This window comes from Rhinolophus sinicus, chromosome 14 (assembly GCF_057876585.1).
Source record: "Rhinolophus sinicus isolate RSI-liver-muscle chromosome 14, RSI-T2T, whole genome shotgun sequence".
NCBI lineage: Eukaryota > Metazoa > Chordata > Mammalia > Chiroptera > Rhinolophidae > Rhinolophus > Rhinolophus sinicus.
Window position 1 is genome coordinate 153,611,463 of NC_142514.1, and position 22,675 is coordinate 153,634,137.

Consider the following 22,675-nt stretch of genomic DNA (forward strand, 5'->3'; position numbering starts at 1 on the left):
GCCTTTGTCTCGGTTTCTGAAACAGAGTTCCTAAAACCCTTGGAATTTCCTAAGTGATACGTCAGAGAGAGGTGTTATTTGTTGTGTTAATGAGGTGACTTTTGGAAAGCACCTAAAGATGAGGGCTAGTTGCCAGTGGAGCCAAACACCTGATTAGAGGGTCGTAACTTTCAGCCCTACCTTACCCCCACACCCCACCTCGGAGAGGGTCTGGAGATTGACTTTAATCACCAATGGCCAATGATTTAATCAATCGTGCCTATGCAATTAATCCTTCACAAAAACCCAAAAGGACTGGGTGCCAAGATACTTGGTTTGGTGAACATGTGGAGATTCAGGGAGAGTAGAGCTCAGAGAGGGCATCTCGTCCATCTGGCTGTTCCTGAGTTACATCCTTTCATAATAAATTAGTAAGCTAGCAAGTAAAATGTATCTATAAGCCACTCTAGCAAATGGACTGAACCCAAGGAGAAGATTGTGGGAACCTCTAATTTACAGCCAGTCGATCAGAAGTACAGGTAAAAACCTAGACTTGTGATTAGTGTCTGAAATGGAGGGCAGTCTTGTGGGACCGGGCCCTGAGGACAGAAAAATTCTGAGATACCCTAAATTAAATTATAGCTTGCCAGAGAGTGGGAGAGACAACTAGAGTTATCAGTTAACAGTGGTAGGCCTAAACTAACACTTGACTACTCACATTCCTGAATGTATACTGAAACTTGGAATCAGCCTCCAAGTAGCTAAGCCCACCACATCTGCTTATGCATGAACTTTCCAGACTATTGCCCACAACCAATCCAGAAGCAATAAATAATTCTTCCTTAAGGACTATATACCTATCCTGGAACTGCCCTTGCTTCAACTTTTCCCATCCCCCTTTTCTACAGCCAATGTAAATTCTTTCAATACTTGCATCTTCCTTCCCCAAACCACTGTATAAAAAAAGCCCCCTCAGGTCCAGGATGGCGGACATGTTCGTCTTCTCCATCCTGCTCTGCTGCTGTGGTTTAGACTGCATGCCCCAAGACCGGGTCCTTTTCTGGCCAGCATATGGCTCAGAAAAGCTTTCTGCTATGAAGGTTTTCGTTCAACATCACTAACCTATTGAATCCGATGTTATCTCCAGGTAGATAGTGTCAGAATTCATTTGAATTGCAGGACACTCAGCTGGTGTCAGAGAATCGCTTGGTGTGGGGAAATACCACACACACAGCAGCACCACCACCGCCATCGCACACTGTTGAGCAGAATTGTTAAGTTTTCCACACTTTCCAAAATTCTAGGAAGCTTTGTGAGGCCTCCTTTCTCTGATAATCTCTTCAACCCAACAGGTTACGTCATACTTAAATGTCACATGAAAGTATGACAGCAATTTCTGCCTGTTGTTCTCCGGATGTGTTATAAATGAAAAATGTGAATCATTCAATGTATCCAACACTATGCTTACTCCACACTGAGTCTACTCCACACCTTCCTGCAAAGTGCTCACAATAAACTTCAAGTCTATATTCTATTCAAATGAAAACTTCAATCAGATTTTACATTTATGATTAATATAACATGCTACATAAGTGGACAGGAGCCTGACAAATGGCAATCTGGTACTTGGCTTAAATAATACAAGCACTCGCTGCGGTCTTTATTAGTATTCAGCCTTTCTTTATTGTGACTTTAAAAAAAGTAATTTCTCAAAGTGCATGATTTCTTTGAACCACTCTGTTTAGTTAAGATTAGAGATAAAAAGTTTCCAGTAATGAATCGGTCACTTATATATAGGTTCAGATTAGAAAATGTCAACAACTGGAAAAAAAATATATTTTAAAATAGCTCAATTTAAATATGGGGTCATTTCATTTAAATATCTCATTCGAATCTTCAGTGTTTCACTTATTTTATGTGTTAATTCCACCACACCAGGTCTTATTTCAGTAATTTCTCAACTTTCCAAGACAAGATATAAAAAGAATTCAACTCCTGTCAATTATATTATCTGTCTTCATGGGACCAGAATGAGAAACTTCTGCTCCCTACATGGGAGTCACAATGGAAAATTCCTCCAATCCACTAGAGAGGGACAAATAACACTGTTGTTCAGAATCAGACTACACAGCTGTTAACACTCACATTCTGATTCCAGAGCACTTCATTTCAGCAAACAATGACTGATTCCTTTCAAAATTCAACTGTGGTTGAGAAACACTGAGGCCACAGGTAGTGCCCGAAATGCAGAGGTTACAGACACTGGCCAAAGTACTCTCAATAAGGTGGCAGGATTTTCAAGTGGTGCCTGTTCTTCAGTAACAAATGCATTCAGAAGATTCAGGAGCATGATTCAGTTTTTCTCAAAATGTCATGACATCCTGCTGAATTGTCATCCACTAGGCCTGCTGAGACCAGAGAAACCGATCACATTTTTCAAGCATGCTTTGTATCAAGGCTCTGAAATCCCAAAGAAAAGAAATAAGTAAGTTCAGTTCTCACAGTTCATTCTTTAGAAAAAACGGGGGGGGGGGGGAACCCACCAAAAAATTAGAGGATTCTAAAATTTGACTGACTCTGTGCATCAAAAGACACAATCAACAGAGTAAAAAGATAGCCTATGAAAAAGCATTCTGTCCCATAAAATATTTGCAAATCATATATCTGATAAAGTGTTAATATCCAGAATATATAAAGAACTCATACAACAACAGCAAAACAAAACAAACAAACAAAAAAACCCACAAGTTCATGCAATTAAATAATGGGCAAAGAGATTTGAATAGGTATTTCTCCAAAGATGATACACAAACAGCCAAGCATACGAAAAGATGTTCAACATCACTCATCATTAGGGAACTGCAAATAAAAACCACAATGAGATACCACCTCATACCCAAAAGGATGAGTATTACCAAAAAAAACAGAAAATACTGTTGGCAAGGATATGGAGAAATTGAAACGCTTGTGCACTGCTGGGAATGTAATGGTGTAGCTTCTATGGAAAACAGTATGGCAGTTCCTTAAAAAATTAAAAGTAAAATTACCATATAATCCAGAGATTTCACATCTGGCTCTATACCCAAAAGAATTAAAAGTGGGGTCTCAAAGAAACCTCTGTACACCCATGTTCATAACAACACTATTCACAATAGCCAAGAGGTGGAAGCAACCCAAGTGTCCATCAACCAATGAATGGATAAACAAAATGTGTTATACAAATACAATGGAACACTACTCAGCCTTAAAAAGAAGAAAATTCTGACACATGCTACAAAATAGATAAACCTGGAGGACATTAGGCTAAGTGAAATGAGCCAGACACAAAAGGACAAATACTCAATGATTCCACTTAAATGAGGTACTTAGAATAGGCAAAACCATAGCGACAGAAAGAATGGCGGTTGCCAAGGGCTGGGTGGAGGGGGAAAGAGGAGTAGTTGTTTTAATGGGTAGAGAGTTTTACAACATAAAAAAGCTCTCAAAATTGGCTGCCCAATGATATGGATATACTTAACATTACTGAACCAAACACTTAAAAAATGGTTGAAATGGTGACTTTTCTGTCATCTGTATTTTACCACAACTAAAAAAAAGACAAAAACAAAAAACAAAAGACAAACCTGACTGAGACAACTAGTTATTTGGTACCAATAATATTCTTAAGGAACTGAGTACACATCAGATTTGGGTTTTCACATTAATCCAGTGTCTTTGTAATGACTGTAAATAAAACATTCCTTTAGCCACTTCCTGTAATCACCTGAATGAACAACTGAGTCTCATCCCCTATCTGTTGCGAGGGGTTGGGACTGGTCCCGTCCACCTCTCAAAACCTGTGGGGTCCCATATTCCCCAAGCGCCTATGGAGAGGGCATGCAAGGGCACCACAGGCAGATATTACCTCTGCCTCTTCTCGGCAATCCTCAGGATATCGCAGGTTCTGGTAAACCTCTCTGACAGCTCAGGGGTCAAACCACATTCCTGCAGCAGTGACCAGGCCCGATCCGGGCCCATGGCCTTTGCTAACAGCAGTGCCACATTCTCCACGTTGATAGGGGAAGGCCCATCACTGAAGTTCCCATTTGGTGACGTCAGGGGGGCTGGCTTTGTGCTCTGGTTCTGCACGAGATGGAGGAGAAGCTTCCATTCCTCCACGGTCCCTGGGATCCAACCTACACAAACACACAGGAACACAGAAATGTCGGCTCTGACTGCTCTTAGCACTCTGCCTGCATACAGGAGACAGTCAAAACCGTTTGTGAAAATGTTTACTCCCAAACGTACAAATATTAAAGAACATAATCTCATCACCATAACACAAGTTGTTTTCTGAACATTTGTTGAAATAGTTCGTGATACAGAGAAGAGACAAAATTAGCTTCAGAATTCTTTGATTCGCTCTCTCAGTAATTACCCAGGGAACAGTGTCTGCGGGCTCTGGGTTCGCAACGAGGAACAGTCAGACATGAGGATCCCTGCACTCGTGTGGAGCTTACAGTCGAGTAAAGGAGACGGGACTTAGACAACACATAAATTGATCTGTACTTATAAACAGTGCTAAGTGCTGCAAAGGAAATCATCGAGGAACCATTAGAGGGAATGGCCGAATTTTAGGAGGATCTGAGAAGGGCTCTATGAGAAAGTGGCATTTAAGCAACAGACGAAAGATGAGACAAGCTTAGAGAGCATGGGCACGTGGCCCAGATATGCACACAGCTGACGGGGGAGTGACAGGAATGGAGGGTAAGGCAGCCTGCATTTCTGAAAAAAGGAAATAAGGAAGATGTCCTTGAATTCAGGGAACTCAAAAAGGCCTCTAGTGCACAAAGGCAGCTGTGAGTAGTGAGAATGAGATGATACGGCCAGGCCTTATGGGTCCAACATAAGAATCTCAATTTTATTCTGAGTTCCGTGTAAGGGGTTTCAAGGAGGAGAGCCACACAGTCCAATGTCTGTTTAAAAGAACCATTCTGGTTTCTGCGAGGAAAATGGATTAAAGGTGGGTAAGCACGGACACCAGATGACTAATTATGACGTTACTGCAGAGGCCTAGGCAAGTACCAAGGACCAGAGTGGCGACGATGGAGCAAAAGAAAGTAGATATGAGATAAATGTTGGGCAGTAAATGCGACATACTTGAGAGTGACTCATATGCATTATGAGGAGAGAGGAGTATCAAGGAAAGACCCCATTTAATACACCAAGGGCAAAGATAGCTATTATTATATTAATGAAATATTCAGAGTACTTTTATCTGGGCAGGGAGGACTTTAGGAGACATATAGTCTCTTTATGGTTCTTGAGCTTTCTGTATTTTTTATAAAAAACATCATGTTGTAACTAGAAAAATACAAAGCATTTATATGCTAACTATCCTGGTTATTTTTCAGAAGTCTATGTATGTCTCTAGTTCTAGCCCTACAGAACCACTTGGCCCTCTTTGTCACTTCTGAAACAAAGATGATCTCAGTAATTTTTGCTATAACTGTGACATCTGAAGCTCACCCTTATCAGCCAACTGGCTTCTCTGCTGTTCTAACGCTCCCTTTTGCATACAACAGGGCTGGGAAAGACCTTGGGTCACACCTCTGGACAAAGGACCCTGATGTCCTATTGTTGGCATCTCTACACTAGATGAACAAAGCAACACTATAAAACAGACCAAAACCATCTCTCTGAGTGAAAGATGGGCTCGCAGCCTTCAAAAATCAGTGTGTTCAAGTCCTGGCCTTCTGATTGCCATTTTATCTGTGTTGGATTGATAAAAACCAATTGTTATTAAAAAGTATCTAAATACTTGGGAAAACTTAGGGAAATATGACTGACTGCTCCTTCACTTTAAGTTCATCTTAATGATCTCTGTGCTTGGCTGTGTATAAAGGCAACATGCTGCAGAGAAAAGAACCTGACCACCAGCTTCAGAGAGTCAAACATGGATCTGCACACCAGCCTCTCCAGCTGTGTGACTTTGGGGAAACTAACTGCCCTTCCTCTCGGCCTCAGGTGTAACTTCTGTAGACTAGAAATAGCAGCAAGTATCCCAATGGTTTGTTATTTCATTGAAACAGCAAGTGGAACAGTTCCTAGTATAGTGACTAATACACAGCAGGCACTCATCAAACAGAAAAGTTGCCTGTAGTTTATTCCTGATTATGATTTTGTAATTACCAAGTGGTACAGATTAAAACAAACAAACAAACAAACAAACAAACCTACAACCTTGACAGCTAGTTAGAGTTATATACATGATCACCGAAACGTTCACCAAATTTCTCTGTAGAAAAGTCTGGAGTGACTTCTAAAACACTACAACCAAGAGTAACCAGTTGGGATTTCCATACCACTGTCCCCTTCCATCAGGCTCATATCATCCAGATACACGATGTTGGTGAGGGCCTCTCTTCTTCTCTCCAGCTCCAAACAGAGAGTAAGATATCCAGGCCAGAAACTTCAAAGAGACCAAAGTTGAAGAAGGGAACAAAAGGCAGTGAATTTATGTGGAGCTGCACTGTCCATTACAGTAGACGCTAACCACACGTGGCTATTTAAATGTAAATTAAATTTAAAAGGCAGTTCTTCAGCTGCCCAATCCATATTCCAAGTAGTCAATGGCCACATGTGGCTAGTGTCTACCATACTGGACAGTGCAGTAGGATATTTCCATTATCATCAAGTTCTGTAAGACAACCCGAATCTACAGCGTTTAGTAAAAAAGAATAAAAGCTCATGATAAATACTGATATTTAAGGCCAAGCACCAATTATGAGATATATAAACTTATATACTTTATAAATTGTAAGGTTCAATATAAAATTAGCATATTTCTTCCCCAAATATGCAAACTACGGAAGTTCTCGACTCTTCCCCCTCCTTCATTTGTTATACCCAGTATTAGAAGTCCCACTGCACTTTCCCTCAAAATGTCCCTTGGATGCACTCCTTTTGCTGCCCTACTAATCACCAATTCAGTCATACCTGACTTACTGCAACAGCTTCCTAGCTGGCCTTCCTGTCTCCAGCCTTTCTCATGTATGACAGCAAAAATGATCTCCAGAAAGCTTCATTTTTATCATGTCATTTTCATACCAAAAAGTCTAAAGGGTCTCTACTGATAACTAATGCTTCTGACCAGCTTTCAAGGTCCTACATGATCTCATCACCCACCACCTGGCTAGTCTCAACCCTCGTTAGCAAGGAATAAATGTGTATCAAGTACCTACCACTGTATGCATTGGGCATTATGAGGGAGACATAGGTCCCTATCTCCCAAAGATTATAATCCAGGTGGAGCCATAAGATAACACAGCCAGGCAATAAATAACTGACTAATAATGTGGTATGACTAAAAAGCAATGTCAGCCTTTCATGCTCCTTTTCTTGCTGTTTCTTTCACCTGACCTGCCCTCCTCCTGGCCCCTTTTTAATATAAATCCTAGCCAGCCTTTAGGGCTAACCTCCAGTCTCACCTCCTCCCTGAGTCCTTCACCAGCAATTCTATTGAGCCTACTCTGATCTGTCCCCACTTGGAAAACCTATAGCAATTATAATTCTAATCACACAGTCTGGCGCTTAATTAATTAAATACTATCTGCATGCCTGAGAACTGAGGCTAGCAACTAAGCAGAAGGGAGAGAGAGGAATTAGCCAAGTGCCAGTCTCTTCTACATAAAGAAAATATATGCACAAAATTTAATAGGAAAAAGATGTTCACTTAAAACAAAAGGATACTTTTCCATAGCAAAAAGAACTCCCAAGTGATAAAGCATATCAGTTCAGGCCCTGAACTACAAATGCATTAGCTGAAATGCTTCCAATCTTCAGCTTCTAAGAAAATTCTCACTTACCCATGAGACCTGCAGATGTCAGTCATTTTCTCTTTGGTTGTAAAATCTGCAGGTAGTTTAATTAGATGAAGGATCAGCTGACTGTAACCCCAGGAAAACAAGTGTGAATGAGGCCTGTGAAATGAAAAACTCTCAGTACATTAGATAGGAAGTAAATTCTACAAAATGCTTATCAGTCACCTAATGTAAGAACAGAATTTAATTATACTTGTTCCATTATTATTATTATATTTTTCAAGCATTTCTACTTAGCTTTCAAAAAATTTAAAATAGCTATTTTTCCCATAACAAATACCTGTTTATTTTTTAAAATTAGATATTTTAGGTCATCAAAAACAAAAGAAAGAAGCCTATAATTCCATCACTCAGATAGCCACTGTATATCCTTCCAGACCTTTTGTTTAGGCATATAAGATAGGCATTTGGGGGACTTTTAAAAAGCTGCTCTGGGGCAGCCGGATGGCTCAATAGGTTAGAGCGCAAGCTCTGAGCAACAGGGTTGCCAGTTCGATTCCCACATGGGCCAGTGAGCTGTGCCCTCCACAACTAGATTGAAGACAATGAAGCTGCCGCTGAGCTTCTGGAGGGGCGGCCAGATGGCTCAGTTGGTTAGAGCACGAGCTCTTAACAACAAGGTTGCGGGTTCAATTCCCCCATGGAATGGTGGGCTGTGCCCCCAGCAACTATATTGAAGGACAACGACTTGACTTGGAGCTGATGAGTCCTGGAAAAACACACTGTTCCCCAATATTCCTCAATAATAATAATAAAAAAAGCTCTGGGAGGAAAACACAAGAAAAATTTCTGATACGAGTATCAGTGTGTACTTTTTATGAATCCTTTTTTTTTTAATCCTAAATCAGGTATGTTTAGAAATTTCTAGGAAGAAAACACAAACACAAGGACACAATTTTCTCCCTCTAACACAGGATTAATCATCAAGTGCTCTTAATGTGGGTCCATGAAAGTGCTTCAGGGGGTCAGTTTAATTCTCTGAAACCATGTGCAAAATTTCGCATGGATTTACATTTTTCTGAGAGAAATCATCAGATTCTTATAGGATCAAAAAAATGTTCAGAAACACTAAGCAGCTCAGTCTCAATACTATTATGACATGGTCAGTCTCTTCCACAGTTGTTCCTACAGTGAGCCCAGAATGATTTAAGTGAATACACCCGTTCTATTCCAGAGGAACATCAGAGCTTAGGAAGAAGGCTTCTTCTGTACCTGGGGTTTCCTTCATCGTCCATAGTGGTTGTGCTTGGGGGAGCACTGTGGGACACGGCTAACAGCAGCCAATCCAATCTTAAAGACTCTGGTTGTAGAAGGGACTCGAGGAAAGACGGCCTATGAGAAAGCAGGAGAGAAAAATCACCAATCTTCGTGCTGAGAAAGGAAACATAAAATGTGGGGATGTGAAGATGTTTTTGAGGGATCAATAGAGTGAATAAAATAACCTGAAAACCCTTCAGCTACTAATGTCTGGAAAAGCTGGTGAAAAATCTAACAGCCTTTTTTTTGTTGTTGTTGTTAGAAATTTCTTTATTCTTACTTATTAAGCACTGCTTACTACTGCAGAACACTTCAAATCACCCTTCGAGAGAACTCATTCTCCCCCACACACACCCAAATTCTCGATAAAGAGCTTTTCAAGTAAAGACATGCTCTCTTCTCTCTTCTGTATAAAACTTTATGAAATAAAGGCAAAGAACTGTGTACGTCTTGCTGTAAAATGCTGCCCATAGCTGCGGAAACAGTGTCTGCCCAGGCTCCCTTTACTGTCCAGGTCCTGAAAGACTCTTGTTCATGAATTGTCTCTTCACAAAGCAAGTCCACCACTTGCTGGGTTTATCATTCTGAGGGTCAAAAACTTTCTCACACACTCTCAGCCCAGTCTCTTGCCTTAGCTGCTGTAAATAGGCCCTCATCACTTCATCTTCCTGTTTATTTGCAGGTTTGGCATAAATTGCGTTAAGTGGAAAACCAGGCTCTCCGGGGATGGGAAAATTAGTGATTCCCAACATATACATTTCTTTCTCGCCTTGGCTTTTGGAATTGCACTTTTGGAGTTTCTTTAGACACTCAGAAATGTAGAGAGTTATATATATCAAGGTCCTATCAGCTTCATTCTTAATTTCATAGTTTTTGAAGAAGACATTGGCCTTGAAGTAACAGATCGCTTCATCAACAATATCTGTATCTTTTGTCTCTCTAGGGGCGGGTCCTTTGAACTGACTTCTGATAGGCAACAGTGCCATGTTTCCAATCAGCTTGGTGTCTGGGTCCATGAGAGAAGAGTGGTAAGCTGGCATCTTGGCGGCCCCCGAGTTTCAACCCTAACAGCCTTTTAAATGAACAGTTGAGCCCCAAGATATTAAGGAAAATACAAGGGCCAAAAATAAAGAGAGAAATAAAAGCCAGGATGTCAAATGAGAATCAATCAAAGGAAGAAAGAGGGGTGGAGGGGTTGCCAGTCTCAATTAACCAGGGGCCACATGGAGACAGGAAATGAGGCTTCAGCCTAAAAAGAGTCAAAGAGTTGAAACTGAGATCCACCCACCAAAGGCTGGAATATCATCAGTAAAAACATAGCAATATTTCCATTCACTGGCAGAGACAACAAGGAGGCTGATCTGTCTTAGCCTAGGCCCTGAGGCAGGGGTTTAACTTTACACTGATGATCCGAGAATCCCTGAGATGGAAAAAAGGAAGAAGGCAAGAGAAGCGTGGTACGTGCACATTTATGTGTGTACTGGGAACTATGAAAGAATGGTACATGACTGCCCAAATCCTCCTCTTCCACAGTAGATGGCAGTTGATAATAAAAATGCTACAACTGCTTATACAAGAGAAACAATGTCCTATCAAAAGAAAGGAAAGTCTGCAACTATTCTCGCCTTCTCACCGTTGATCTTCAGGCCTTGACTTCACCAGACTGTCTAAATAGGCCAAAAACTGAGCAGGGTGAAGATGACAAAGTTGCATGACATCCGAAGGTGAAATGGATGGGTAAAACTTGATTAAAGATCGAAGGGCAGATTCCCCAAACTTCTCATATAATCTGCATTTAAAAACAAAACATATTAAGTCTCCAACTTCTATGAGATGATATAACTTAGTTACATTATCTAAGTACTTATTAGAAACAAAAATATACTAACAAAAAGTGGAACAACATGCAACTGAGTAAAACTTTAGAGATTAAGACCAAAAAAACAACAACAACAAAAAACGCATGTGCTTTAGTTCATATAAACAACATATAGGACAACTTACTGGGTAGCATAAGCAATCAATAAAGGACTGTCAAAAGGGACCGAGTCATCCACTAACTTTAATCTTGTTGGTAGATCTCCTTCTTCCATCTCCATATAAGTAGGATTGGAACTTGCCATTTCTGAAAGATAAAGAACACCCTTTTCCCTTCATCTCAGAGCTGTAAATATTCAATTCATGAACACATTCAATAATCATTAGTCATGTACCTACAGTGTGGCAAGGCCTAACGTTGGTTAAACATTATTTAAACATTATCGGAGACTAAAAAGAACAAGATACAATTGCTACCTTAGTGTCAAATTGGGAGGCAAAGTATATTGAAAGATTTAAACAAGAACAGATAACCAATATATAAGCGACTAATTACCCTTGAAAAAGGGATATACATATACGTGTGTGTGTAAAATTATATAGCTACCATAATGCCCAATTCCTTAGGTTTTTTTCCCTAGAAGTAGTGCCCCTACTCCATCTTTTGGAACAAAATAAGTTAATTAAATTTAATTAATTTTAAAATATTTGACCTGTTGTTGTTTTTTTTAAATCATCAGTTACAGCAAATCTTCCTCTGACGGAAGATTTAACTTCTGGGAATAGCAAGTCATTTAAAGCCAAGTGTGGTAAATAAAATGAAAAATGATCTAGTTAAAACTACTTGTAGTTAAACACACACACACACACACACACACACACACACACACACACACTCACTCACACGAATTTAAGGTAAAATGAGATTTTTCAAATAGTTTTCAACTGGCTTCAAAGACAAATTCCAAAGAACATTTCCAAGAGCTATTTTCTATAATTACAACATCATTGAAGTGTGGAGCCTGTTCAACAGACCATTTTTAAAAAGCCAACCGTCAATTTCTGATCTGTCTAAAAAAAAAATCATTTTTTCCCAGTTTCATTATTTCCTATTTGATTGTGTCAGGCAGTTATTTAAATGAATTCAGAGGAGAAGGCCATCATTTAGAGCTGGAGAAGTGAGGGCAAGCTTTGATTGGGTGGAAGCTAAACCGAACTTAACCCCAAAATTCAAGCAAATGGCTGCATCATCTCAAACTGCCCATCACACTTGCTCTAGCCAGCTCTGATAATCAGTTAACAACCAATCAAAGCTGATGGAGACTTTTCTGTTATTTTCCTGTGATAAAAGCTGGGTATGACCACATAATAGAAAAAGATATAACAAATTTCCAGTACTAATGTCAAACACCTGAATGTATTTGAAGAGACATAACTTTTATTTCACATAAAGACAGTCAACCTCAACTCAGAAAAAGAAATTGAAATCTTTCTTCTGCTTTTAAGTGCTAAACGTGAATGGAAGCATAAGTGTAGATCCATTTTCTAGAAAATGTAAAGATCTTTAAGTCAGTAATGTAAAAATATATCTCTATTTGTGAGTATTCATTTTTGGTAATGAATGAAAAGTTTGCTTAAAGTCTAAATCAATTATTAGAAACGTGGCATCTTTTATTCAAGCAGAATGCTGAATTAAGAAAATGTGCCTCTTCAAAAACCTGGACCTCTGCAGTAGAAAGGACAGGCCTGGTCGCTGGAGTTGGTTTCTATAAGATTATAGAAGCTGGCGAGCTGGTTTCTATAAGATTATGACAAATAGTGTGCCCTTCAGTCAGGTGTGAAGTCGAGACTGCTGGCTGGCAACCAAATTCTCTGAGGCAGACATGCAAGCTCTTTACCCATATCCGTTCTCTTTGTTCTAGATACGTGGATGGGTTGCATTTCCCTGTCTCCTTTGCAGGTAAATGGTGCCATATGGTAGAATTCTTACCAGTGAAATGTGAACAGAAGCTACTACCAGGCCAGACCTAGAAGAGAGCATGTTTGCACCTTCCATGAGCTTTCCCTGGGACATAGCAACCCAATCTCAACTACAAGCCCAAAGGAGGACAGAGCTCAAAAAATGGAAGGAACTTGGAACTCTGGATTACCACACGGAAAAGAGCTGCCCACTAACCTAAAACATCTGTCCTGGATTGGTATATGAACAAGAAATAAACTTCTATTATATCTCAGTTAATATTTTATGAGATATCTATTACAGCACTTCAGCCTACTTAACTTTTATAATCTCTGTGTCTCAGTTTCCTCACGTATTAAATGGAATAACACCACCTACTCTGAAAACTGTGGTAAGGATAAAATGAGACAATGCTTGAAAAGTGTTTAGCACAGTATCTGGCACACAATAAGTACTCAATAAATGGCACATACAACTTCCATATTAGTAAGTTATATCAGGGATTTTCTTGTTTTTATATATCTGCATTTATAAAAATCTTACTTTAACCCCAACTTCTCCAACACTGCTATGTCATTTTCTGAGTACGATTGAGAGAAAGAAAACAAATCTCTTACAACACAGGTGCAAATTAAACCAATGTTTGAAGAACTATTAAGAATTAAATTGAGTGGAAAACAGAATGGAGGTTGACAAGAACAGAGATAATCTTCTACTTAATTCTTATTTTTTAAACTCAAAAATGCCAACATGCTGTATACCAATTTCTATCTTTGGCAAGGCAATCTGTTTATTACCTTTCAATCCTTCAATAAAAGTATCCCAAACACAAGGACTGTTACTGTAACTAAGCTTGATACTCTCCTTTGCTCTCTTCAAGTCCAGGAGAAAAAAGTACTTTTTTAGGAATTGACAAGCCAGAATTTCAGGAGAGCACTGTTGCAAAGTGTGGTCCACGTGCCCATTTGTGCTTTTGACCTCAGAATTCAATACATTCAATTCCAAACACAACGTTGTCAGTTCAGCCAGGTCCTTCTGGAGACCATTTGCTATGTGGCACGGAGAACATACTCGAAAAAGGTCATCCGAGGGCTCCCTCACACTATTTACAGATTCACATGCTGTTTGATCAACAGTTTCTTCATTGCCTAAAGAGCTTCTTTTTTCTTTTTCATTATCTTCGTCTAATATTCCCTTTTTTGACTCATCAAGCAACAGCACATCCTGGTTCGATGGACTGGATGCAGTGCCAGCATCTGAAACGCCTGAAAAGTCCTTCACGGCAAAAGTTTTGTCTAACTGTGAAAGCCACTCCTGTAAGATCAATCTCAGAGACTTGGGTTCAAATAACACCAGTGGGTCCTGTAGCTTGGTCCTACACAAGACAAACAATTAGGAAATTTTCGTTTCAGGTGTTTTCATTGAAACAACTTATTTCATGCTAAATAAACCTAATGAATACAACATACTCATCTGGCATAAGTGTTACTTTTTAATTCTTTACAATTATCTCAGCAAGATGACAGTACAGAGAACATTAACTTTACACTAATTCTTGAATTTCAATTCCAAATGAGGCGACTTCTGCCCCACAATGTCTCAGGACCACCACTGACGCCCCCAAAAAGTCATCCCCAGCCACTGTAAAAGTTCCTCATTCATGAACACTCACATTGCTTCTGTCGTTGCTATTTTAAGCTCTTGGAACTTATCTTCTTTAGGAGGTTGACTATTTACTTCTTTTTTTACTCTAAAAAAGTGTGAAAAGAGTTACAGGGGATTAGAGCTTCCTCAGACAAATGTTTCTAAGTGCTTACTAAGTGGCAGGTATTGTCCTGAATGCCACATGAGATAAACTGATGAGTATACAAAACTGTACGAGGTGACTAAGTTCAAGTCAAAAAGCAAGACGTGCAAACACCTAACTATAATATAAGAGAGAATAAAACAAACGTTAAAGAGTTGCACAAGCATTGTGCTGTGAAAGCACAGAAAAAGGAATGACTGTTCTGGCTTAGCAATCAACGGAAGCTTTCCTGAGGAGGTAATATTTGTGTTAGGAAAAGTGGAGGGGAAATACTGCAGGTGGCAGACATGGCATGAAGAAAGGGAGTGGAGGCGTACACACCCTGAGTTCGGACAGGACTGGAACTTAGAGTGTTTAGAAGGATGTCGTTGAAAATGAGGCTGGAAAGGTGGGCTACGGCCAGACTGAGTCTGCCTTAAATGCCATAGCAATACCTGTACTATAAACATATGGACTCACTAAGCTATTCTGAGGATAACACACCTTCTATTTCATTTGACTACCTAGATGGACTGGACCTGTGGGTCTCTCTCTCAATTCCTGAATGAGTGCTGAGCTTGCTTGCCTCTAATGCTCAGAGCCCCTGAACTAGGAGGTAAGGCAGAGACTAGATGGAGAAGGCACGGGGCCACGCCACGGGCTCTGCTGCAATTCTGCTGCATCAGGAACATGTCACCACCACATCATAAGGTACAAGGCAAGACATCAATGCCAGTGCTCTCACCTTACAAGCCAGAGAACATGAGTGACTTACCCAAAGTCACTTGTTAGGCAGAAGCAGGCCTACATCCTTGATCATCTTAATCTAATACTCCTTCCCCAACATCCCAGAAGTTTAGAGATTTGAAGGGGAGGGAGGTTGTCCAGAGACAGATGGAAGAGGTACTAATTAAAACTCTGTCTGAACAGACTTGCTATGGGTAGATGTAATCTTCGTACATTTACTTCGTGGTATTCACAATTTTTATGAGCTACACAAACAATCAACAATGAACAAGGTCATACGTGTCTTCTCCAATAGAACAGTCTATGGCTTTCTTCAAACTGATGGCTGACTCCCTGAGACTTTACAGATTTACATGCAAGGGCTTACTCAGTGTCTTCCTCCTTTGGGCAGGTGACTGGATTCACATCTTCTTCACATGACTGCTCATCACCCCTAGGTTCTGCTCTCACTTTCAGATCAGGGCTTGTATGAAGGGTGCCAATCTTCTCAGTAGTTTTACGCACAAAACTAGAAACACTGGAAGTCAAACACCAAAAACAAATATGAAAAAAAATCTCATTACTGCCAAGAAAGAAAAAGTCAGTACCTGAGTTATCTCTGTTCCTATTAGTCCTAGGAAGGGAACTTGGACTTAATAAAAAGAAAAACTCTGTTTATAACTACTTCCCTCATCAACAACGTATTTAGCATAAGGACCACTTGAAATTTACATTATAATAAGGATTCAATTCATTTACTAAACTGCCTTGATTCAGTGCTAAAGAAAAGGTCTTTAACTCCAATTTGTGTCTGCAATGTTTCTGTCAACTTAGGCAAAGAAGGCCATGTGACACCTGCCCTAATCTGGCCAGAGAACAGAATTTCTTCATGAAACGCAGCTGCCCACTAGTCACAACATATCCTTCTTAATAAGCAAAATTTGTATCCAGTGAGACTCAGATAAGCAGTTAAATAGCTGTATAAAGTGTTCTCTCTGAAACTCAAATGCCAATCCTAGTCCCATGGAGTAGCTAGAAAGACTTCTGAAGTCTCCAATTCTGAGCCCAAACTGAGAAAAGATCAAGAAATGATTAATGATATATGGAAACTGTTCCTATCAGGGATGAGAACAAAATGCGATTTTTAAACTTTTGCTCTATCTGTGGGTTAAAAAAACAAAAACAAAAATGGGGCCGGCCAGGTGGCTCAGGCGGTTAGAGCTCCATGCTCCTAACTCCGAAGGCTGCCGGTTCGATTCCCACATGGGCCGCAAGGGATGGTGGACTCCGCGCCCTGCAACTAAGATTGAACACGGCACCTTGAGCTGAGCTGCCTCCCAGATGGCTCAGTTGGTTGGAGCGCGGGCTCTCAACCACAAGGTTGCCAGTTCAATTCCTCGAGTCCTGCAAGAGATGGTGGGCAGCGCCCCCTGCAACTAAGATTGAACAGGGCACCTTGAGCTGAGCTGCCACTGAGCTCCTGGATGGCTCAGTTGGTTGGAGTGCGTCCTCTCAACCTCAAGGTTGCAGGTTCAACTCCCGCAAGGGATGGTGGGCTGTGCCCCCTGCAACTAGCAACGGCAACTGGACCTGGACCTGAGCTGCGCCCCCCACAACTAAGACTGAAAGGACCACAACTTGAAGCTGAATGGCACCTCCACAACTAAGACTGAAAGGACAACAACTTGACTTGGAAAAAATCCTGGAAGTACACACTGTTCCCCAATAAAGTCCTGTTCCCCTTCCCCAATAAAATCTTAAAAAAAAAAAAAAGAAAATAAGCAAGGATTTGAATAGACATTTCTGAAAAAACAAACAAACAAAAAAACACATGTATAAGAATTCAAATATCTACTCAAAGAGGGAAGCTAAACTCCCCCACAGGTAAATCAGAAGTTAAGAGCTCCGTATAACAGGTGTTATGAGAAATAACCTAGAGACTTTTTTCCCCCATTTAAAATGTCATTTCCATTCTTAGCACAAAAGTACCTAAGGTGACAAATGAAGTAAAACCAGAAATGGGATTAAATGACAAGACTAATTAGTTTACCTGTCCTTGACAGCCTGAAGAGACACAAGAGGAGATGGAGAGCGAAATGATAATGGAATGCCGAAGGGGAGAAAAGTTTCACTCTTATCTGTCTCAAACGTCACTGGACCATGAGAAACACTGTCTGATGAATGGAATCGGGGGGAGGGAAAAACAAAATCTAATCACATGGGAGTTTTTAATCTTTAAAGAAATTCTAAATTAAATAAACCAAACGAAATGAAAGATTCAGCAGCAAAATCACAACTGACCCAGATACAAATGAGCAGAACACAGGTTTACAAGATGCACGGGATGGTCCACATATAAAACACTCAGGCGGGTACCTTCATTTTCCTACTAACCCTGAATCCCCATAAGTCAAAAAGGAAGTTTAGGGTCTCTATTAATCTCTTCTCAACAGTTCAGTCACAGGAAGGCTTGAACATCAAAAGGGAAAGCCATGGCCCCCAAACTGTAGGAATGTTTTCATTCCTGATGGAAAATAATTTGGTTAGTCAGAATAAATGGTCCCACTCTTTTTGGTTAATGACCTCCTTTCTTAAACTTTCCAGCATTTTGACACATGAGTAAAACTAGGTACTTTACCAATACTATCCTAAACATGAGGGTAAGCAGATCTATAGGTCTGGATAGAAAGTCTATCAACATAAAAATTATTAACACCTTATAGAAAATTCTATACACGAGATAATTCTGGCAAACAGAATTCACAGAAAATATTGCTTCACATCTGCAATCAACATAAGATGCACTCATTACCTTCATTTCCGTGTGAGCTGCAACACTGATCAGGTTGGTCGTCTTCCAGATGTGACGTGAATTCTTTAAGTCTCTCATCTTCTGAGAGGGTCTGGCTGTGAAGGGAACAAGAGTCTCCATCTGACTGACTGCCTCTTCTACTACTAATGATACGATAAATACCGGAGTCCAAGATGCTGAAACTTTCCTAAAAATAAAAAGAATTCCAAAAAAATCGAAGTAAAACTTTCCTTTATAACACAATATAGCTTTTTAAGAGAAAAACCAACAGTAAAAGTAGCAAGTCAATAATGATAATTATGGCTTATTAGGACAAACTGGTGAGCAAGGTCTCGGCTCCTGGCAGCTAAGTCGCTCTTATGTGCTAGTGGCATCACGCTGCCATTTCTCTAGCTTGTCTGCCAGTGACAATGGGAATTAAGAGACAATCCTGAGCTGCACTGCAACTCAAATTAGCATGAAGGATCTGAAATCACGTATTAGGAGCAACTTAACTTGTCCTGGAGGTCATATGAGGTATATTTGTGAACAGAACATAATAAACAGTGACAAAACAAAATGTGGCTCCGAGACTCACCTAAATGGAGGCTTGATAGGGCCATTCAACAGATGAAAGAAAGCCCCCTCTTGACCAATCCCCCAAATTTACTATAGGGAAAGGAAGAGACATCTGGGGATCCTACAGGTGAGTGAGTACAACCTAAGGTAGAAAAATCTTACCGTATAGTAAATTCTCTTAAAAATGAGAATACCTACATGTGAGGAAATGGAGCTTCTTCTACTGCTACAAGCTGAATCCAAAGGTTCAAATTTTAAGATCAATTCTTCCAGTTGAGAAATCAGATCACTAGAGGTTGTGAGATCCAGCTGCGATTTCAAATGCTCCAATTTATCTACAGTCAAAGATTTTCTTCCCTAATAAAAGGATGTAGAAACTCAACAGAATAGCCTATTTGCATCTAAGTCTAGATTCAAATAGCCGATATATTGAAAGAGCCCTAACACAGAACATAAAACCTCAGAAGTGCCTTTAAAAGGCTTAACAATCTAGTGAAAGACTTAACGAGAATATCTTAGCAATTAAGAGTTTAATTAGGAGTTGTATGCACAATTATCCTCCTTAAAACAAGGCCTGAAATTCAAATAAATTTGCAGATAAATCTGATACATTTTTTTTTTAATGGAAAGTATACCCTTTTTCTTACCCTCCACCCACCCCTAGATTTTCATGCTTCCTTTGGGAATTTACGGCTGCTTTATCTGTAGGTCACATAGAAAGGGCTAATAAAAGCCAAGCAACTCTGTAACACAACCTTGGCAAGCTACGATGGTTTTAACAACCCCAATGAACATGCAAGCTTTCTGACTCACTCTGCTGGCAATGACAGAATTTTGGAAAAGACATAAAGTGTGAGCAGCCAGGGTCCACAGGCCTCTCCTTAGCAGGCGTTCCACACAGCGTTCCACAGATACTAGGGAAAGGTGTGAGATTTTCCCATTTTGGTGCAAACAGAACAGCTCATTCTTGCAGACTGCCACATCCTGAATATCTACAAAAACCACAGGGGTGAACACACACAGGATTTTTAACCAAATATTCCTTTTTCATTTTTTGCAAGGGCTGAAATTATTCTAATAAATTCACTTTTTATATATAGGTTTGGCTGGATTAAATTTCATCTCTATTTTTATACTTGCATTTCAGTGAAGAAATCATATTTTAGACACCATTCTACAAAGAACAATAATAAAGATACAGAGAAAGAAACACATCTCTCATCTAAAATCCTATGTTTAAAATGCTATGTTCTATGAAAAGGAATTGGGACTTTAAAAGAGGGTACTCTACATTAGAAGACAGGCTGTAACGGTTCAGAGTTACAATCTGATGTCAATGAATGGATTTCAACATAGTATTTGAATCAACAAACAGTTCATGGAAAAATAGATCATGGACGACTTACAGGTAGAACATCATGCAAGGGCTTTAACAACTACTTTTCATGTCACTGTCACTAGATTGTTGTATCACTAGTTTTTATATCACTTAAAAAGTCAAACTCGCAGAAACAGTAGAGTGGTGGTTTCCAGGGGCTGGGGGTGCGGGGAACGGGGAGATACTGGTCAGAGGGCGCACACGCAGTTAGAAAATGCAAACATTCTAGGGATCTAACGCACAGCATGATGATCAGTCAGCAACGGCTGTTATACGTTTCACAGCTGTTAAGAGATGAGACTTAAACATTCTCATCACAAAAGGTTATAATCTTACTGCAATATACAAATGTCTCAAATCAAAACATTGTACAAACTTAAACTTATACAATGTATATGTCAATTAAAAAAAAAAAAAAACTAGTTTTCATGGGACTCCCTTAGGGTACTTAGCCCACAAAAAATCAATGTTGATCAGATTGGTAAGTAATGATTTCTTTCTTTTTATATTTTTACAACGTTGAAAATGATGCAAAAGTCAAGATACACTCTCCGAACAGCAATGCTAAAAAAGCTAGATTTCTTCCATTTCTGGTTTTAATCAAAAGAATAAAGATTACAGCACAGACAATACAGTCAATAATGTTGCAATAACTATGTATAGAGCCAGGTGGGTACTAGACTAATTAATCAGGGGGAATCACTGAATAAATTATATAAATGTCTAACCACTATGCTATACACCTGAAACTAATATAAAATAATATTGAATGTCAACTGTAACTGAAAAAAGAAATAACTTTTTAAATAAAGAATACAGATTGATTTTTCTGTCTCAGCTATCTACAATGTCTACTGTTCTCACAAGGACTTTTTGAAACCCAAACTACTGAGACACAAAACAGGAGTTAAAACAAGACTTCTAACAGGGGTAAAAGTTCAAGATAAGGAGAGGAAGAAAATTAACCCATTCAATCCTTAGCAGTGGTTATTAATACTTAAGAATAAATAAAACTGTATTTAAAAGTTAAAAAATAACTAAAACACAAATTAACAAATGTGTGCTTGTGAAGTATCTTACAATGGGAAACATCTATGATGTTAATCTTTACAAGAAATGTCAACTCATTCTATTTTTCTATTTTTTACACAAGAGAATCCACCTATAATAATTCTTTCACAAGCATGAGATTAAAAATTACACAATGAAGAAAAATATAATTACCTTTGACTTCACTCCAAAGAAGAACTTGTACATTCTGAGGAATGAAAATATAAATTCCTCTTTCTGTCCAAGTCAACACACAATGTTCACTGCAAGAAAAAATGGAAGGAGTCAAGAGAATAACTTTGCTCAGATACAGAAGTTTATGACATAATTCCCTGAATTCAGACCCTCACATTAGCTATTACAGGAAAATCAGCCTTTATAAAAAAACACAACAGTAATCGAGCTAATCAAGTCCTAAAACCTCTTTTCTGTCTATAACAACAACCCACTAAAAAAATAGCAGAATATATGCCAAATAGCAGAATATATGAAAAATTCAGGTATATACACTAAATACTTTCTAGAAAAAGAAAAGGCTGGTAATAGGAAATACTTGGATATACTGTATACATTAAATATCTTCTAGAAAAAGAAAAGACTGGTGGTATCTTAACCAATGTTTGCTAAAGCTGCTAAACTTCCCATATGTAGTATATGTAGTATGATGGGGCACATTTAAAACAAAGACTGAGAGGCCAGCCCGGTGGCTCAGGCGGTTAGAGCTCCATGCTCCTAACTCCGAAGGCTGCCGGTTCGATTCCCACATGGGCCAGTGGGCTCTCAACCACAAAGCTGCCAGTTCAACTCCTCGAGTCCCACAAGGGATGGTGGGCTCTGCCCCCTGCAACTAAGACTGAACATGGCACCTTGAGCTGATCTGCCTCCCAGATGGCTGTTGGTTGGAGCGCATCCTCTCAACCACAAGGTTGCCAGTTCAAGTTCTCGAGTCCCGCAAGGGATGGTGGGCTCCACCCCCTGCAACTAAGATTGAACACAGCACCTTGAGCTGAGCTGCCACTGAGCTCCCAGATGGCTCAATTGGTTGGAGCGCATCCTCTCAACCAGAAGGTTGCCGGTTCGACTCCCACAAGGGATGGTGCGCTGCGGCCCCCTGTAACTAACAACAGCAACTGGACCTGGAGCTGAGCTGTGCCCTCCACAACTATGATTAAAACGACAACTTGACTTGGAAAAAATCCTGGAAGTACACACTGTTCCCTGATAAAGTCCTGTTCCCCTTCTCCAATAAAATATTAAAAACAAACAAACAAACAAAAAACTATATTACATAACCTTGTAGCAACTCATCAAGATAGATGTGCTATCCCTACTTAATATTTTTTTAAAAATCTGAAGCTCAGAGACATGAAAAAATACACCCAAGGACATTCAGCATGAATGCAAAAGAGTGAGAATTTATACTCAGGACCGTCTGGTTCCAAGACCGAGACAAAATCCTTGCCTCACAAAACCTACTTCCTCGGTGCCT

The 22,675-nt window shown here is 39.7% G+C and overlaps 1 protein-coding gene and 1 pseudogene across 4 annotated transcripts in view; both read right to left on the minus strand.

Annotated features, from left to right (window-relative positions):
• Positions 1-1,610: 1,610 nt before the first annotated feature.
• The window catches only part of HPS5 (HPS5 biogenesis of lysosomal organelles complex 2 subunit 2), a 38,712-nt gene continuing 17,647 nt past the window's right edge, over positions 1,611-22,675 (minus strand). For all 4 annotated transcript variants that reach the window (XM_019714946.3, XM_019714945.3, XM_074336104.2 and 1 more), the window contains 15 exons: positions 21,361-21,449; positions 19,572-19,750; positions 18,957-19,115; positions 18,201-18,387; positions 17,439-17,562; positions 15,777-15,926; positions 14,549-14,626; positions 13,674-14,251; positions 11,103-11,223; positions 10,732-10,887; positions 9,054-9,173; positions 7,827-7,940; positions 6,324-6,430; positions 3,884-4,154; positions 1,611-2,439 (listed from right to left, as the gene is read on the minus strand). In XM_019714946.3, the coding sequence (XP_019570505.3) occupies positions 2,379-2,439; positions 3,884-4,154; positions 6,324-6,430; positions 7,827-7,940; positions 9,054-9,173; positions 10,732-10,887; positions 11,103-11,223; positions 13,674-14,251; positions 14,549-14,626; positions 15,777-15,926; positions 17,439-17,562; positions 18,201-18,387; positions 18,957-19,115; positions 19,572-19,750; positions 21,361-21,449 (2,494 nt within the window). In that variant the 3' untranslated portion in view covers positions 1,611-2,378. The remainder of the gene's footprint in view (positions 2,440-3,883; positions 4,155-6,323; positions 6,431-7,826; positions 7,941-9,053; positions 9,174-10,731; positions 10,888-11,102; positions 11,224-13,673; positions 14,252-14,548; positions 14,627-15,776; positions 15,927-17,438; positions 17,563-18,200; positions 18,388-18,956; positions 19,116-19,571; positions 19,751-21,360; positions 21,450-22,675) is intronic.
• LOC109436408 (actin-related protein 2/3 complex subunit 3 pseudogene) lies at positions 9,494-10,195 on the minus strand (annotated as a pseudogene).